Genomic DNA, 19492 nt, shown 5'->3' with positions numbered 1-19492 from the left:
CCCATTCTTGCTTAAGTTGTTCAACAGTCTCATATTTTAGCCTTCACACATTTTCAATGTCTGGATTCTACTACATTGTCCTGCTGAAATAAGCAGGGGCGTCCATGGTAACGTTGCTTGGATGGCAACATATGTTGCTCCAAAAGCTGTATGTACCTTTCAGCATTAATGGCGCCTTCACAGATGTGTAAGTTACCCATGTCTTGGGCCACTAATACACCCCCCATACCATCACACATGCTTCCTTTTACACTTTCACCCTAGAACAATCCGGATGGTTCTTTTCCTCTTCACATCCACAGTTTCCAAAAAACAATTAGAAATGTGGACTCGTCAGACCACAGAACACTTTTCCACTTTGTTTTAGTCCATCTTAGATTTGCTCAGGCCGAGCAAAGTCGGGCGGCGTTTCTGGGTGTTGTTGATAAATGGCTTTGGCCTTGCATGGTAGGGTTTCCACAGTTTCCAAAAACAATTTGAAATGTGGACTCGTCAGACCACAGAACACTTTTCCACTTTGCATCAGTCCATCTTAGATGAGCTCAGGCCCAGCAAAGTCGGGCGGCGTTTCCGGGTGTTGTTGATAAATGGCTTTGGCTTTGCACGGTAGGGTTTTAACTTGCACTTACAGACGTAGCGACCAACTGCGGTTACTGACAGTGGTTTTCTGAAGTGTTCCTGAGCCCATGTGGTGATATCCTTTACACACTGATGCCGCTTTTTGATGCACGGGATGGAAAGTGTGTAATATCATGGCTTACGTGCAGTGATTTCTCCAGATTTCTCTGAACCCTTTGATGATATTACGGAGCGTGGATGGTGAAATCCCTAAATTCCTTGCAATAGCTGGTTGAGAAATGTTGTTCTTAAACAAATTTGCTCAGGCATTTGTTGACCCTCGCCCCGTCCTTGTTTGTGAATGACTGGAAGCTGTTTTTATACCCAATCATGGCACCCACCTGTTCCCAATTAGCTTGTTCACCTGTGGAATGAGCATTCCTCAATTTTCTCAGTCTTTTTTGCCACTTGTGCCAGCTTACTCACTAAGTTTCTCAGTGTGAACATGAAATATCTTGTCTTTGCAGTCTATTCAATTGAGTATAAGTTAAGGGTTTGTTGTATTCTCTTTTTATTTAGCATTTACACGACGTGACAACTTCACTGCTTTTGTAGTTCGTGTATCTAATTATTTTCCGGCCTGTGTAAAGCTCGCCTGAACGCACCACGGCGGGATCGCTACTCGTCAGCACGGCGGCGGCATGCAGAGTCGGCGTCTCCGTGGCCGTCTGGGATTGTTACCTGCTTCCCGTGCACCAGTATGGAGGTGATGTTAGGCGCGATAGAGCTGGCGAACTTCTTGATAACGGCGGCGGCGTGACGAACCGCCAGCCTGCACGTCGGTCACATGGGGAGAAGTTTTTTTTGTTTTTTTTTAAGCAGGAAGGAAGACAAATCTGATGCTAATGTTCACACAATCCCTAATAAACCATATGCCAGTGTGTGTGTGTGTGTGTGTGTGTGTGTGTGTGTGAAACTCAGACCAAAGCTTCCTGCTGCCAGCTCTCCTGTAGATCCTCTCCAGCTCGTCCATCAGGCTCTCTGCAATGTCCAACATGCCGTCTCTTTAAATGATGCCATTCAACAATGATGCAGAGTACATGAGAAAGTGCACAGCTCTCTTTGAACCCGCCGTTGTTTGTGTTTCATTGTTCACTGCAGAACCAAATGTCGTCATAGTGACAGTGAGTCGGCATGAATTATAATAATGATAATAATAATAGTAATAATAATACAACTTATAATAATATTATTAGTAATAATACAAATTATTATAATATTAATAATAACAATAATAATAATAATAAAAATAATACTACTACTAATAATAATAGTAATAATAACAACAATATTAAAAACAATAATACTATTATTATTAGTAATAATACTAATTATTATATAATAATTATAATACAAATAATAATAAATATATTAATAACAATAATAATACAAATAATAATACTATTAATAATAATAATGACAATAATAATAATAGCAATAATATTAACAATGACAATAATAATAATAACAATAATAACAATAATAATAACAATAATACTAGTAATAATAATAATACTAAAAATAATATTACTAAAAATAATAGCAACAATAATAATAACAATAATAATAACAATAATAATATAACTAGTAATAATAATAATAATAATAACAACACTATTAATAACAATAATACTATTATTATTAGTAATAATCCTAATTATTATATAATAATTATAATACAAATAATAATAATAATTATATTAATAACAATAATAATACAAATAATAATACTATTAATAATAATAATGACAATAATAATAATAGCAATAATATTAACAATGACAATAATAATAATAACAATAATAATAATAACAATAATACTAGTAATAATAATAATACTAAAAATAATATTATAAAAAATAATAGCAACAATAATAATAACAATAATATTAATAATAATAATAATAATAACAATAACATTATTAATAATAATATTAATAACAATAATAATATTGTTATTAAAAATAATACTATGAATAATAATACAAATAATATTAATAATATTAATAATGTCAATAATAATAATATTAATAACAATAATTATATTGTTTTCAATAATAATAATAACAATTATAATAATAATAATAATACAAGTAATAATAATACTATCAATAACAATAATAATACAAATAATATTATTATTAATAATAATAACAATAATAATAATAATAATAATAACAATAATATTAATGATGACAATAATAATAATAATAATAATAATAATAATAATAATAACAATAATAACAACAATAATAATAAAAATAATAATAATAAACTCACCATCTTTATCCAGAAATTGTGGCCCTTCCCTCTGGATCAGGATCCCAGCAAGCTGAGCCTGGCTGGCTAAGCAGTTGCAGTCCTGGATGATGACACACACACACACACGCACACACGCACACACACACACACACACGCACGCACGCACGCGCACCCACACCCACACACACACACACACACACACACACACACACACACACACACAGTTAATCCCCACAGCGTACTCACTTCTGCTAACACAAAACTTGCACATTTCACAAGCTGCTGTGAAATTGTAATTAGGCAGCTGGGTGTCTCGCAGAGCTGCCGCCGTGACGATAATGGATGATCGCGCCCGTATCGCCTCATTTACATGGGAATTAAAGGAGCAACACGCGTGGAATAGGAAGGGAAAAACAACAAGCCCTTCCTTACATCCACTCAGCGGACACTTCATTAGGTACGCTGGAACCACTGTGCCTAATGGAGTGCGCGCGCGTGACGGACTCACGTGGAACTTCTGGAGGACCTCGTCGGTGGGCTTGTGCAGCCACTCGTCCACGCTGATCTCGGGCTGCTGCTCCAGGTCGGAGGCGTTGGGCGTGCTGGTCTGACGCTTCACCTTGGAGTGTTTGGGCATCTCCAGCTCCTCGAAGCTCCTGAACTCCGGGATCCTTCAGCACAGGACATGACCAGAGGACAGGGAATAGTTATGTCCCACTTTCTCATGCACCCTGGATCATTTTGAAAAAGTAACTTGCTAAATATATATAATAAGATTTGAGTCCATAATGACAGCACATATCATGAGATGCTCATCTTCAATACTGAGAATATTTTAGTCTTAGTGAAAGACAACTTTAATTAAATATTCTCCAGTCCCAAAGGAAGTTCTTACTCGGCCTCGTTGACCCGCAGGAAGTCCAGCTGCTCCACCACGGCTCCCGATATCAACGTCTGGAAAAGACGCAAAAGTCACAGCGTTTATTTAGCATTTATTTTTATTTATTTTGTGTCCATTTATCATATATTTAATGTTAATCATTCAGTGGTTATTTAGCATTTATTTATTATTGCTTTTGTGATTATTTAGCGTTTGTACAGCATTTATTTAAACGATTATTCCGCGTTTATTTGGCAATTAATCAGCAATTATTTATCATCTATATATTGTTTATTCAGCAATGTTTTAATCATTAATTAAGTGTTTATTTGGTAATTTTTCAGCATTTATGTCGTGTTTGTTTAGTATTTATTCGGTATTATTTTGTGATTATTTAGCTTTTATCTAGTATTCATTTAGCGTTTATTTAACAATTCTTTAGTTTTTATTTAATGATTATTCATTTGTTTAGCATTTATTTGGCAATTAACCAGCAATTATTTATCAACTATTTAGCATTTATCTTGTGTTTATTTATTATCGATTTTGTGATTATTCCGCGTTGAGTCAGTGTTTATTTAGCATTCATTTAGTGTTTACTCGGCATTTATTGAGTGATTATGTACCATTTTTTCAGCATGTATTTCTTTGTTTATTAAGTGATTATTCAACATTCATGTAGCATTAATTCACTATTAATTTAGCATTTATTTTGCATGTATTTGGTATTCATTCAGCATTAATTTCAGCATTATTTTGCATGTGTTTATTGTTCATTTAGTGCTTGATTACCAGTAATTCAGTATTTATTTAGCCTTTATTTAGTGGTTATTCAGCATTTTTGAGTGATTATGTAGGATTTATTAGGCATGTATTTATTGTTTATTTAGTGATTATTCAACATTTATTTAGTAATAATTCAGTATTTATTTAGCATTTTTTTTGCATATATTTAGTGATTTTTTAACATTTATTTATAGTTAAGTCAGTATTTCTTTGGCATTTATTTAGTAATTATTTAACATTTATTTAGCGTTAAGCCACTGTTTATTTGGCATTTATTTTGTGATTTCTACCATTTATTTAGTATAAAGCCAGTATTTATTTGGCATTCATTTTGGATTTATTTAGTGATTATTTAACATGTATTCAGCGTTAAGCCAGTATTTGTTTGGCATTAATTTTGTGGTTGTTTAGCATTTATTTAGCCCTGATTCTGTATTAATTTTTTTGCATGTATTTTGTGTTTATGCAGCATTAATTCATTATTATTTTGCGTTTATTTATTGTTTGTTTGCTGATTATTTAACAGTAATTTAGTATTTATTTAGCATTCATTTAGTAATTATTTAACATTTATTGAGCAATAAACCAGTATTTATTTGGCGTTTATTTTGCATTCATTTTGTGATCATTAAATAATTATTTAGCGTTAGGTCAGTATTTATTTGGTGTTTATTTAGCATTTGTTTGGTGATTATTTAACATTTATTTAGTGTTAGGTCAGTATTTATTTGGCGTTTATCTTTCATTTATTTGGTGATTATTTAACATTTTTGTAGTGTTAAGTCATTATTTATTTGGCGTTTATTCTGCATTTATTTGGTGATTATTTTACATTTATTTAGCATTAAGTCAGTATTTATTTGGCATTATTTGGTGACTATTTAACATTTACTTAGCGTTATGTCAGTATTTATTTGCCTTTTATCTTGCATTTATTTGGTCATTATTTGACAAGTATTTAGCGATAAGTCAGTATTTATTTGGCGTTTATTTAGTGGTTATTCAGCATTTTTGAGTGATTATGTAGGATTTATTAGGCATGTATTTATTGTTTATTTAGTCATTATTCAACATTTATTTAGTATTAATTCAGTATTTATTTAGCAGTTTTTTGTGAATATTTAGTGATTTTTTTAACATTTATTTATAGTTAAGTCAGTATTTCTTTGGCATTTATTTAGTAATTATTTAACATTTATTTAGCGTTAAGCCACTGTTTATTTGGCATTTATTTTGTGATTTCTACCATTTATTTAGTATAAAGCCAGTATTTATTTGGCATTCATTTTGGATTTATTTAGTGATTATTCAACATGTATTCAGCATTAAGCCAGTATTTGTTTGCCATGAAGTTTGTGGTTGTTTAGCATTTATTTAGCCCTGATTTTGTATTAATTTTTTTGCATGTATTTTAGGTTCATGCAACATTAATTCATTATTATTTTGCATTTATTTATTGTTTGTTTACTGATTATTTAACAGTAATTTAGTATTTATTTAGCATTCATTTAGTAATTATTTAATATTTATTGAGCAATAAACCAGTATTTATTTGGCGTTTATTTTGCATTTATTTTGTGATCATTTAAAAATTATTTAGCGTTAGGTCAGTATTTATTTGGTGTTTATTTAGTATTTGTTTGGTGATTATTTAACATTTATTTAGTGTTAGGTCAGTATTTATTTGGCGTTCATCTTTCATTTATTTGGTGATTATTTAACATTTATGTAGTGTTAAGTCATTATTTATTTAGCGTTTATTCTGCATTTATTTGGTGATTATTTTACATTTATTTAGCATTAAGTCAGTATTTATTTGGCATTATTTGGTGACTATTTAACATTTACTTAGCGTTATGTCAGTATTTATTTGCCTTTTATCTTGCATTTATTTGGTCATTATTTGACATGTATTTAGCGATAAGTCAGTATTTATTTGGCGTTTATTTAGTGGTTATTCAGCATTTTTGAGTGATTATGTAGGATTTATTAGGCATGTATTTATTGTTTATTTAGTCATTATTCAACATTTATTTAGTATTAATTCAGTATTTATTTAGCTTTTTTTTTTGCATATATTTAGTGATTTTTTAACATTTATTTATAGTTAAGTCAGTATTTCTTTGGCATTTATTTAGCAATTATTTAACATTTATTTAGCGTTAAGCCACTGTTTATTTGGCATTGATTTTGTGATTTCCACCATTTATTTAGTATAAAGCCAGTATTTATTTGGCATTCATTTTGGATTTATTTAGTGATTATTTAACATGTATTCAGCGTTAAGCCAGTATTTGTTTGGCATTCATTTTGCGGTTGTTTAGCATTTATTTAGCCCTGATTCTGTATTAATTTTTTTGCATGTATTTTGTGTTCATGCAGCATTAATTCATTATTAATTTAGCATTTATTTTGCATTTATTTTGCATGTATTTGGTATTCATTCAGCATTCATTTCAGCATTATTTTGCATGTGTTTATTGTTCATTTAGTGGTTAATTACCAGTAATTCTGTATTTATTTAGCCTTTATTTAGTGGTTATTCAGCATTTTTGAGTGATTATGTAGGATTTATTAGGCATGTATTTATTGTTTATTTAGTCATTATTCAACATTTATTTAGTAATAATTCAGTATTTATTTAGCTTTTTTTTTTGCATATATTTAGTGATTTTTTAACATTTATTTATAGTTAAGTCATTATTTCTTTGGCATTTATTTAGTAATTATTTAACATTTATTTAGCGTTAAGCCACTGTTTATTTGGCATTTATTTTGTGATTTCTACCATTTATTTAGTATAAAGTCAGTATTTATTTGGCATTCATTTTGGATTTATTTAGTGATTATTTAACATGTATTCAGCGTTAAGCCAGTATTTGTTTGGCATTAATTTTGCGGTTGTTTAGCATTTATTTAGCCCTGATTCTGTATTAATTTTTTTGCATGTATTTTGTGTTTATGCAGCATTAATTCATTATTATTTTGCATTTATTTATTGGTTGTTTACTGATTATTTAACAGTAATTTAGTATTTATTTAGCATTCATTTAGTAATTATTTAACATTTATTGAGCAATAAACCAGTATTTATTTGGCGTTTATTTAACATTTATTTTGTGATCATTAAACAATTATTTAGCGTTAGGTCAGTATTTATTTGGTGTTTATTTAGCATTTGTTTGGTGATTATTTAACATTTATTCAGTGTTAGGTCAGTATTTATTTGGCGTTTATCTTTCATTTATTTGGTGATTATTTAACATTTTTTGTAGTGTTAAGTCATTATTTATTTGGCGTTTATTCTGCATTTATTTGGTGATTATTTTACATTTATTTAGCATTAAGTCAGTATTTATTTGGCATTCATTTTGGATTTATTTAGTGATTATTCAACATGTATTCAGCATTAAGCCAGTATTTGTTTGCCATTAAGTTTGTGGTTGTTTAGCATTTATTTAGCCCTGATTTTGTATTAATTTTTTTGCATGTATTTTGTGTTCATGCAACATTAATTCATTATTATTTTGCATTTATTTATTGTTTGTTTACTGATTATTTAACAGTAATTTAGTATTTATTTAGCATTCATTTAGTAATTATTTAATATTTATTGAGCAATAAACCAGTATTTATTTGGCGTTTATTTAACATTTATTTTGTGATCATTAAATAATTATTTAGCATTAGGTCAGTATTTATTTGGTGTTTATTTAGCATTTGTTTGGTGATTATTTAACATTTATTTAGTGTTAGGTCAGTATTTATTTGGCGTTTATCTTTCATTTATTTGGTGATTATTTAACATTTTTGTAGTGTTAAGTCATTATTTATTTGGCGTTTATTCTGCATTTATTTGGTGATTATTTTACATTTATTTAGCATTAAGTCAGTATTTATTTGGCATTCATTTTGGATTTATTTAGTGATTATTTAACATGTATTCAGCGTTAAGCCAGTATTTGTTTGGCATTAATTTTGCGGTTGTTTAGCATTTATTTAGCCCTGATTCTGTATTAATTTTTTTGCATGTATTTTGTGTTTATGCAGCATTAATTCATTATTATTTTGCATTTATTTATTGTTTGTTTGCTGATTATTTAACAGTAATTTAGTATTTATTTAGCATTCATTTAGTAATTATTTAACATTTATTGAGCAATAAACCAGTATTTGTTTGGCGTTTATTTTGCATTTATTTTGTGATCATTTAACAATTATTTAGCTTTAGGTCAGTATTTATTTGGTGTTTATTTAGCATTTGTTTGGTGATTATTTAACATTTATTTAGTGTTAGGTCAGTATTTATTTGGTGTTTATCTTTCATTTATTTGGTGATTATTTAACATTTTTGTAGTGTTAAGTCATTATTTATTTGGCGTTTATTCTGCATTTATTTGGTGATTATTTTACATTTATTTAGCATTAAGTCAGTATTTATTTGGCATTATTTGGTGACTATTTAACATTTACTTAGCGTTATGTCAGTATTTATTTGCCTTTTATCTTGCATTTATTTGGTCATTATTTGACATGTATTTAGCGATAAGTCAGTATTTATTTGGCGTTTATTTTGCATTTATTAGGTGATTATTTAACATTTATTTAGCGTTAGGTCAGTATTTATTTGGGGTTTATCTTTCATTTATTTGGTGATTATTTAACATTTATTTAGCATTAAGTCAGTATTTATTTGGCATTATTTGGTGACTATTTAACATTTACTTAGCGTTATGTCAGTATTTATTTGCCTTTTATCTTGTATTTATTTAGTCATTATTTGACATGTATTTAGCGATAAGTCAGTATTTATTTGGCGTTTATTTTGCATTTATTAGGTGATTATTTAACATTTATTTAGCGTTAGGTCAGTATTTATTTGGGGTTTATCTTTCATTTATTTGGTGATTATTTAACATTTATTTAGCATTAAGTCAGTATTTATTTGGCATTATTTGGTGACTATTTAACATTTACTTAGCGTTATGTCAGTATTTATTTGCCTTTTATCTTGCATTTATTCGGTCATTATTTGACAAGTATTTAGCGATAAGTCAGTATTTATTTGGCGTTTATTTTGCATTTATTAGGTGATTATTTAACATTTATTTAGCGTTATGTCAGTATTTATTTGGTGTTTATTTAGCATTTGTTTGGTGATTAGTTAACATTTATTTAGTGTTAGGTCAGTATTTATTTGGCGTTTATCTTTCATTTATTTGGTGATTATTTAACATTTATGTAGTGTTAAGTCATTATTTATTTGGCGTTTATTCTGCATTTATTTGGTGATTATTTTACATTTATTTAGCATTAAGTCAGTATTTATTTGGCATTCATTTTGGATTTATTTAGTGATTATTTAACATGTATTCAGCGTTAAGCCAGTATTTGTTTGGCATAAATTTTGTGGTTGTTTAGCATTTATTTAGCCCTGATTCTGTATTAATTTTTTTGCATGTATTTTGTGTTCATGCAGCGTTAATTCATTTATTTATTGTTTGTTTACTGATTATTTAACAGTAATTTAGTATTTATTTAGCATTCATTTAGTAATTATTTAACATTTATTGAGCAATAAACCAGTATTTATTTGGCGTTTATTTAGCATTTATTTTGTGATCATTAAACAATTATTTAGCGTTAGGTCAGTATTTATTTGGTGTTTATTTAGCATTTGTTTGGTGATTATTTAACATTTATTTAGTGTTAGGTCAGTATTTATTTGGCGTTTATCTTTCATTTATTTGGTGATTATTTAATATTTATGTAGTGTTAAGTCATTATTTATTTGGCGTTTATTTGGTGATTATTTTACATTTATTTAGCATTAAGTCAGTATTTATTTGGCATTTATTTGGTGACTATTTAACATTTACTTAGCGTTATGTCAGTATTTATTTGCCTTTTATCTTGCATTTATTTGGTCATTATTTGACATGTATTTAGCGATAAGTCAGTATTTATTTGGCGTTTATTTAGTGGTTATTCAGCATTCTTGAGTGATTATGTAGGATTTATTAGGCATGTATTTATTGTTTATTTAGTCATTATTCAACATTTATTTAGTATTAATTCAGTATTTATTCAGCATTCTTTTTGCATATATTTAGTGATTTTTTAACATTTATTTATAGTTAAGTCAGTATTTCTTTGGCATTTATTTAGTAATTATTTAACATTTATTTAGCGTTAAGCCACTGTTTATTTGGCATTTATTTTGTGATTTCTACCATTTATTTAGTATAAAGCCAGTATTTATTTGGCATTCATTTTGGATTTATTTAGTGATTATTTAACATGTATTCAGCGTTAAGCCAGTATTTGTTTGGCATTAATTTTGTGGTTGTTTAGCATTTATTTAGCCCTGATTCTGTATTAATTTTTTTGCGTGTATTTTGTGTTTATTTATTGTTTGTTTACTGATTATTTAACAGTAATTTAGTATTTATTTAGCATTCATTTAGTGATTATTTAACATTTATTGAGCAATAAACCAGTATTTATTTGGCGTTTATTTTGTGATCATTTAACAATTATTTAGCATTAGGTCAGTATTTATTTGGTGTCTATTTAGCATTTATTTGGTGATTATTTAACATTTATTTAACGTTAAGTCAGTATTTATTTGGCGTTTATTTTGCATTTATTTGGTGATTATTTAACATGTATTTAGCGTTGGGTCAGTATTTATTTGCCGTTTATCTGGCATTTATTTTGTCATTATTTAACATTTATTTAGTGTTAGTTCAGTATTTATTTGCCGCTTATCTTGCATTTATTTTGTGATTATTTAACAGTTATTCAGCGCTAAGTCAGTATTTATTTGCCGTTTATTTTGCATTTATTTGGTGATTATTTAACATTTATGTAGCGTTAAGTCAGTATTTATTTGGCGTTTATTTTGTAATTATTTAACATTTATTTAGTGTTGAATCAGTATTCATTTCGCATTTATTTTGCATTTATTAGGTGATTATTTAACATTTATTTAGCGTTTGGTCAGTATTTATTTGGTGATTATTTAACATTAATGTAGTGTTAAGTCGTTATTTATTTGGCGTTTATTCTGCATTTATTTGGTGATTATTTTACATTTATTTAGCATTAGGTCAGTATTTATTTGGCATTTATTTAGGGATTATTTAACATTTATTTAGCGTTAGGTCAGTATTTATTTGGGGTTTATCTTGCATTTATTTGGTGATTATTTAACATTTATTTAGCATTAAGTCAGTATTTATTTGGCATTATTTGGTGACTATTTAACATTTACTTAGCGTTATGTCAGTATTTATTTGCCTTTTATCTTGCATTTATTTGGTCATTATTTGACATGTATTTAGCGATAAGTCAGTATTTATTTGGCGTTTATTTTGCATTTATTAGGTGATTATTTAACATTTATTTAGCGTTAGGTCAGTATTTATTTGGCGTTCATCTTTCATTTATTTGGTGATTATTTAACATTTATGTAGTGTTAAGTCATTATTTATTTAGCGTTTATTCTGCATTTATTTGGTGATTATTTTACATTTATTTAGCATTAAGTCAGTATTTATTTGGCATTATTTGGTGACTATTTAACATTTACTTAGCGTTATGTCAGTATTTATTTGCCTTTTATCTTGCATTTATTTGGTCATTATTTGACAAGTATTTAGCGATAAGTCAGTATTTATTTGGCGTTTATTTTGCATTTATTAGGTGATTATTTAACATTTATTTAGCGTTAGGTCAGTATTTATTTGGGGTTTAACCTTAATTTATTTGGTGATTATTTAACATTTATTTAGCGTTAAGGCACTGACCTGGAGTCTGTCCACGTGAACTTTGACCCCTCCAATGCTGCCCTTCTTGAAGGAAGCCAGCATGTCCAGGACTGGATTGAAGCGGCTTCCCCTGGAGAGACACAGAGATCAAAATCAATAAAGAGATCAATCAATCTGACTCCATTTGTCTTCCCCGCAGAGAGGAGAGCAGGACAGACGCCAGCAAGAAAATACTCCTACTTTATTTTTTGTAACGCACCCCTTATGCTACAAGAATGTTCATACTAAACTAAAATACTATTGACACCTAGTAATAAAATACAAACATCTACTTCTTAATGCACCGACACACTTGAAAAGGAGAAGAAGATGAAGAAGTACTTGATGTTGTCCTCGTGGATGAGGACCAGGAAGAGCGGACGGCCCGGCATCTTCCAACACTGCTTGATGAACTGCAAGGCGTTCTACAAACACACAATAAAACATTTTCTTCTGTAATAAAAACAATTACTACAGTCATTTACAAAAAGGTAAACACGCCAGGCTGTAAGGGGCTAGCAGCTACACAGCAGCTAAGCACAGGATAGCACACAAGCTAGACTTTACTTTCCTTGACCTTTTATTTACCCTTTTCAAACTTTTCTTGACTTTGTTTACCTTCTATATTTCTTCTTCTACATTTCCTTCACCCACCATTTACCTCATTTTCCCTTTGATATGCAGTATTTTGCCTTTCATTTACTACCTTTATATTTGAACTTTGTTTTGCCTTCTATTTACCTTTTACTTTTTTATTTATTTATTTTATTGTCAATTTACCTTGTTTCCCCTTTTACCTTTAATTCTTTTATTTTTCTTTCTATATACCTTCTATTTATCTTCTTTTACCTTCTATTTACCTAATTTTCCCTTTGATATACAGTATGTTGCCTTTCATTTACTACCTTTAAATTTGTTCCACCTTCTATTTACCTTTTACTTTTTTATTTACTTCTTTTATTGCCAATTTACCTTGTTTCACCTTTTACCTTTAATTCTCATATTTTTCTTTCTATATACCTTCTATTTATCTACTTTTACCTTCTATTTACCCTATATTTACCTCATTTTCCCTTAGATATGCAGTATTTTGCCTTTCATTTACTACCTTTAAATTTGAACTTTGTTCTGCCTTCTATTTACCTTTTACTTTTTTATTTCTTTCTTTTATCGTCAATTTACCTTGTTTCACCTTTTACCTTTAATTCTTTTATTTTTCTTTCTATATACCTTCTATTTATCTTCTTTTACCTTCTATTTACCCTCAATTTACCTCACTTTCCCTTCGATATACAGTATTTTGCCTTTCATTTACTACCTTTAAATTTGAACTTTGTTCCGCCTTCTATTTACCTTTTACTTTTTTATTTACTTCTTTTATCGCCAATTTACCTTGTTTCACCTTTTACCTTTAATTCTCTTATTTTTCTTTCTATATACCTTCTATTCACCCTCAATTTACCTCATTTTCCCTTCGATATACAGTATTTTGCCTTTCATTTACTACCTTTAAATTTCAAATTTGTTATAACTTCTATTTACCTTTTACTTTTTATTTACTTCTTTTATCGTCAATTTACCTTGTTTCACCTTTTACCTTTAATTCTATTATTTTTATTTTTATATACCTTCCATTTATCTTCTTTACCTTTTATTTACCCTCTTTATACTGTTTTACTTTGTGTTTACCTTGGGACAGGGCATGGCGTGGTTGGGAGAGTGGCCGTGCCAGCAACCTAAGGGTTCCTGGTTCGATCCCCACCTTCTACCAACCTTATCACCCTTGCTCCTGGTGTATGTATATATATATATATATATATATATATATATATATATATATATATATATTTAAGCAATAAATCGGAAGACTTTTTGCCTTAAAGTTGTCCCATAAAACTTGGCGGCCTTCGACCTACCTTGATGTCGTCAATCAGCAGCATCACATCCTGGGACAGGTAGAAGTCGCTCAGATCAAAGACGATCGGGTAGCACACCACCGTCTTCCCGAGGATGCGATAAATCTACACACACACGCACACACACGCACACACACACACACACACACACACACACACACACACACACACACACACACACACACACACACACACACACACACGCAACGTCAGGATGGACGTCTCACAAGGTGTCGCACACACGTTATGGAGGGCAGCGTGTAAAACAAGCTATCAATTCTCAGATATAAAAGGACTCGCGGGAATGACAACACACACACACACACACACACACACACACACACACACACACACACACACACACACACACACACACACACACACACATTCTTGTATTTGTTACCTTCTTGAGACCTCCGAAAAAGGCCTCCCTCTTTAGGACCAAATATATACATACTATGCAAACATAAAAAGTTGGAATTTAACAAGAAAAAGGTCACAATTTCACAAGAAAAACTTAGAATTTTGGCAGTATTATAATAAAAGTCGTCATTTTACTCAACGTAAGTCAAAAATTTACAAGAAAAACTGAACATTTGTGCAATATTATGACAAAAGTTGGAAGTTTACTCAATAACAGTCGCAATTTCACAAGAAAAGCTTAACATTTTGGCAAATTAATGAAAAGAGTCGTAATTTCACTCGACAAAAGTCACAAATCTATAAGTAACGTTAAACATTTTGGCAATATTATAATAATAATTGGAATTTTACTTGGCAAAATTATGACAAAAGTCATAATTTTAGTCAAAAAAATTTCACTATTTTACAAGAACAACCAAAAAAATTGGCAATATTGTGATAAAAGTTAGAATTGTATATGACGAATGTCACCATTTTGCATTAAAAAGTAATAATTTGACATAAAAAAGTAATAATTTTACATAAAAAAGTAATAATTTTACATAAAAAAAGTAATAATTTTACATGAAAAAGGTAATCATTTTACAAGGAAATATTGCAATTTTACAGAAACATAAAGAATATGAGAAATAGTTCCCAAATTTATAAGAAACAAGTCGACACACTGAGAAAAAGACTGCTTTTTGTTCATTTTTATTTTTTGTTTGTTTGTTTGTAATTGGTTTTTAATCTTCATTATTTTCTTCAAGTTATTGAATGTTATTGAATATGTCCCTATATACATATTTATTTTATTTTTGTAATTAATTTTGCGCATTTCAATTTCTTACGCACACTTGTTATTTCATATGTTGACCAGAGGAGGAGCACTTTTAAAACCAACACATAGTCAATTTTAAAAATTCCTCCTTTTTGGGACCACCCTCATTTGGATAGATTTCACCACCAGACATTCTCTATATAAAAGTTGTGAATTTACTCAACGCAAGTCAAAATTTTACAAGAAAAACTGAACATTTGTGCAATGTTATGATACAAGTTGGAATTTTACTCAACAACAGTCGCAATTTTACAAGAAAAGCTTCAAATGTTGGCAATTTTACGAAAAAAGTCGTAATTTTATTCGACAAAAGTCAAAAATGTATAAGAAAACTTTAAAATGTTGCCAATAAAATAATAATCAGATTTTTTACTTGGCAAAATTATGACAAAAGTCATAATTTTACTCAAAAAATGTCACTATTTTACCAGAACAACAAAAAAAATGGTCAATATTGTGATAAAAGTCCGAATTTTATATGACAAATGTCACCATTTTGCATTAAAGAGTAATAATTTTACATAAAAAAGTAATAATTTTACGAGAAAATATTGCAATATTACAGAAACAGAAAAATATGAGAATTTGTTCCCAATTTTATAAGAATAAAGTCGACACAATGTGAGAAAAAGACTGCTTTTAGTTAATTCATCTTTTTTTTTTTTTTTTTTGTTTGTAAATAAATAAATTAATAATAATAATAATAATAATAATAATAATAATAATTGTGATTGGTTTTTAATCTTCATTATTTACTTCAAGTTATTACAGTATGTCTCTATATACATATTTATTTAATAATTTTTTTGCCAAAGGGGGTCGCTTTTCAGTTTTTTTACACACACTTGTTATTTCATATGTTGACCAGAGGGGGAGCACTTTTAAAAGCGACACACAGTCAATTTGAAAAATCCCTCCTTTTTTGGGACCACCCTCATTTTGATAGATGTCACCAGCAGGGGTGCAAAGGAGATCTCTATGTGTTGCGCCAGAAGTCGTTACTTTTGTATGCACATTAAATCAACAAACAAAAATCCTGACTTTGGAGCAATGTTCACGGACTCTAGTATCTGTCTCTCTATTAGATGCAATGTTTTTTTCCGTATTAGGACCATGATTTCGGCCCTATGGACAGTACTTTTCTTTGTTGATGTCTCAAGACCGTACCGTAGTGTATTTGCTCATCCTATGGTCACATACGGGACGCGGGTTGTCTTACGTCAGCGCCGGAAGTCGTAAAATCCGCCGTTCACCCGGCTGCTTTTTTCAGGGATGAATAGGGATGTCCTTCTTTAGCTGCCATCTTGTTTTATCATATATTGCTGCCTTTGTACCTGTTAATGTTTACTTTTGTATGCACATTAAATCAACAAACAAAATCCTGACTTTGGAGCAATGTTCACGGACTCTAGTATTTGTCTCTCTATTAGATGCAATGTTTTTTTCCGTATTAGGACCATGATTTCGGCCCTATGGACAGTACTTTTCCTTGTTGATGTCTCAAGACCGTACCGTAGTGTATTTGTTCATCCTATGGTCACATACGGGACGCGGGTTGTCTTACGTCAGCGCCGGAAGTCGTAAAATCAGCCGTTCACCCGGCTGCTTTTTTCGGGGATGAATAGGAAAGTCCTTCTTTAGCTGCCGTCTTGTTTTATCATATATTGCTGCCTTTGAACCTGTTAATGTTTACTTTTGTATGCACATTAAATCAACAAAAAATCCTGACTTTGGAGCAATGTTCACGGACTCTAGTATTTGGCTCTCTATTAGATGCAATGTTTTTTCCCGTATTAGGACCATGATTTCGGCCCTATGGACAGTACTTTTCCTTGTCTCAAGACCGTACCGTAGTGTATTTGTTCATCCTATGGTCACATACGGGACGCGGGTTGTCTTACGTCAGCGCCGGAAGTCGTAAAATCCGCCGTTCACCCGGCGGCTTTTTTCAGGGATGAATAGGGAAGTCCTTCTTTAGCTGCCATCTTGTTTTATCATATATTGCTGTCTTTGTACCTGTTAATGTTTACTTTTGTATGCACATTAAATCGACAAAAAAAAATCCTGACTTTGGAGCAATGTTCACGGACTCTAGTATTTGTCCCTCTATTAGATGCAATGTTTTTTCCGTATTAGGACCATGATTTCGGCCCTATGGACGGTTCTTTTCCTTGTTGATGTCTCAAGACAGTACCGTAGTGTATTTGTTCATCCTATGGTCACATACGGGACGCGGGTTGTCTTACGTCAGCGCCGGAAGTCGTAAAATCAGCCGTTCACCCGACGGCTTTTTCGGGGATGAACAGGGAAGTCCTTCTTTAGCTGCCGTCTTGTTTTATCATATATTGCTGCCTTTGTACCTGTTAATGTTTACTTTTGTATGCACATTAAATCAACAAAAAAAAAATCCTGACTTTGGAGCAATGTTCACGGACTCTAGTATTTGTCTCTATTAGATGCAATGTTTTTTTCCGTATTAGGACCATGATTTCGGCCCTATGGACAGTACTTTTCCTTGTCTCAAGACCGTACCGTAGTGTATTTGTTCATCCTATGGTCACATACGGGACGCGGGTTGTCTTACGTCAGCACCGGAAGTCGTAAAATCAGCCGTTCACCCGACGGCTTTTTTCAAGGATGAATAGGAAAGTCCTTCTTTACCTGCCGTCTTGTTTTATCATATATTGCTGACTTTGTACCTGTTAATGTTTACTTTTGTATGCACATTAAATCAACAAACAAAATCCTGACTTTGGAGCAATGTTCACGGACTCTAGTATTTGGCTCTCTATTAGATGCAATGTTTTTTTCCGTATTGGGACCATGATTTCGGCCCTATGGACGGTACTTTTCCTTGTTGATGTCTCAAGACCGTACCGTAGTGTATTTGTTCATCCTATGGTCACATACGGGACGCGGGTTGTCTTACATCAGCACCGGAAGTCGTAAAATCAGCCGTTCACTCGGCTGCTTTTTTCAGGGATGAACAGGGAAGTCCTTCTTTAGCTGCCATCTTGTTTTATCATATATTGCTGCCTTTGTACCTGTTAATGTTTACTTCTGTATGCACATTAAATCAACAAAAAAAATCCTGACTTTGGAGCAATGTTCACGGACTCTAGTATTTGGCTCTCTATTAGATGCAATGTTTTTTTCCGTATTAGGACCATGATTTAGGCCCTATGGACGGTACTTTTCCTTGTTGATGTCTCAAGACCGTGCCGTAGTGTATTTGTTCATCCTATGGTCACATACGGGACGCGGGTTGTCTTACGTCAGCGCCGGAAGTCGTAAAATCAGCCGTTCACCCAGCTGCTTTTTTCGGGGATGAACAGGGAAGTCCTTCTTTAGCTGCCATCTTGTTTTATCATATATTGCTGCCTTTGTACCTGTTAATGTTTACTTTTGTATGCACATTAAATCAACAAAAAATGTTTTGACTTTGGAGCAATGTTCACGGACTCTAGTATTTGTCTCTCTATTAGATGCAATGTTTTTTCCGTATTAGGACCATGATTTCGGCCCTATGGACAGTACTTTTCCTTGTCTCAAGACCGTACCGTAGTGTATTTGTTCATCCTATGGTCACATACGGGACGCGGGTTGTCTTACGTCAGCGCCGGAAGTCGTAAAATCAGCCGTTCACCCGACGGCTTTTTCGGGGATGAACAGGGAAGTCCTTCTTTAGCTGCCATCTTGTTTTATCATATATTGCTGCCTTTGTACCTGTTAAAGTTTACTTTTGTATGCACATTAAATCAACAAAAAAAATCCTGACTTTGGAGCAATGTTCACGGACTCTAGTATTTGGCTATTAGATGCAATGTTTTTTTCCGTATTGGGACCATGATTTCGGCCCTAATTTGTTCAAATATGGAAGGTACTTTTCCTTGTTGATGTCTCAAGAAGGGTATAAATACAAGAACACACACATAGATAATGATAATAATGCCCTCTGGCGAGCAGCCATAAATGT

At 31.0% G+C, this 19492-nt stretch overlaps 1 protein-coding gene across 3 annotated transcripts in view; it reads right to left on the bottom strand.

The window, feature by feature from the left end:
- The window catches only part of phkb (phosphorylase kinase, beta), a 223302-nt gene that overhangs the window by 56345 nt on the left and 147465 nt on the right, over positions 1 to 19492 (bottom strand). For all 3 annotated transcript variants that reach the window (XM_061963662.1, XM_061963660.1, XM_061963661.1), the window contains 7 exons: positions 14274 to 14378; positions 12700 to 12782; positions 12358 to 12448; positions 3776 to 3834; positions 3389 to 3551; positions 2899 to 2980; positions 1542 to 1599 (listed from right to left, as the gene is read on the bottom strand). In XM_061963662.1, the coding sequence (XP_061819646.1) occupies positions 1542 to 1599; positions 2899 to 2980; positions 3389 to 3551; positions 3776 to 3834; positions 12358 to 12448; positions 12700 to 12782; positions 14274 to 14378 (641 nt within the window). The remainder of the gene's footprint in view (positions 1 to 1541; positions 1600 to 2898; positions 2981 to 3388; positions 3552 to 3775; positions 3835 to 12357; positions 12449 to 12699; positions 12783 to 14273; positions 14379 to 19492) is intronic.

Source organism: Nerophis lumbriciformis, linkage group LG06, assembly GCF_033978685.3.
Source record: "Nerophis lumbriciformis linkage group LG06, RoL_Nlum_v2.1, whole genome shotgun sequence".
Lineage (NCBI taxonomy): Eukaryota > Metazoa > Chordata > Actinopteri > Syngnathiformes > Syngnathidae > Nerophis > Nerophis lumbriciformis.
Note: the sequence above shows the minus strand (reverse complement) of the source record. Positions and strands in the feature narration are given on the sequence as shown.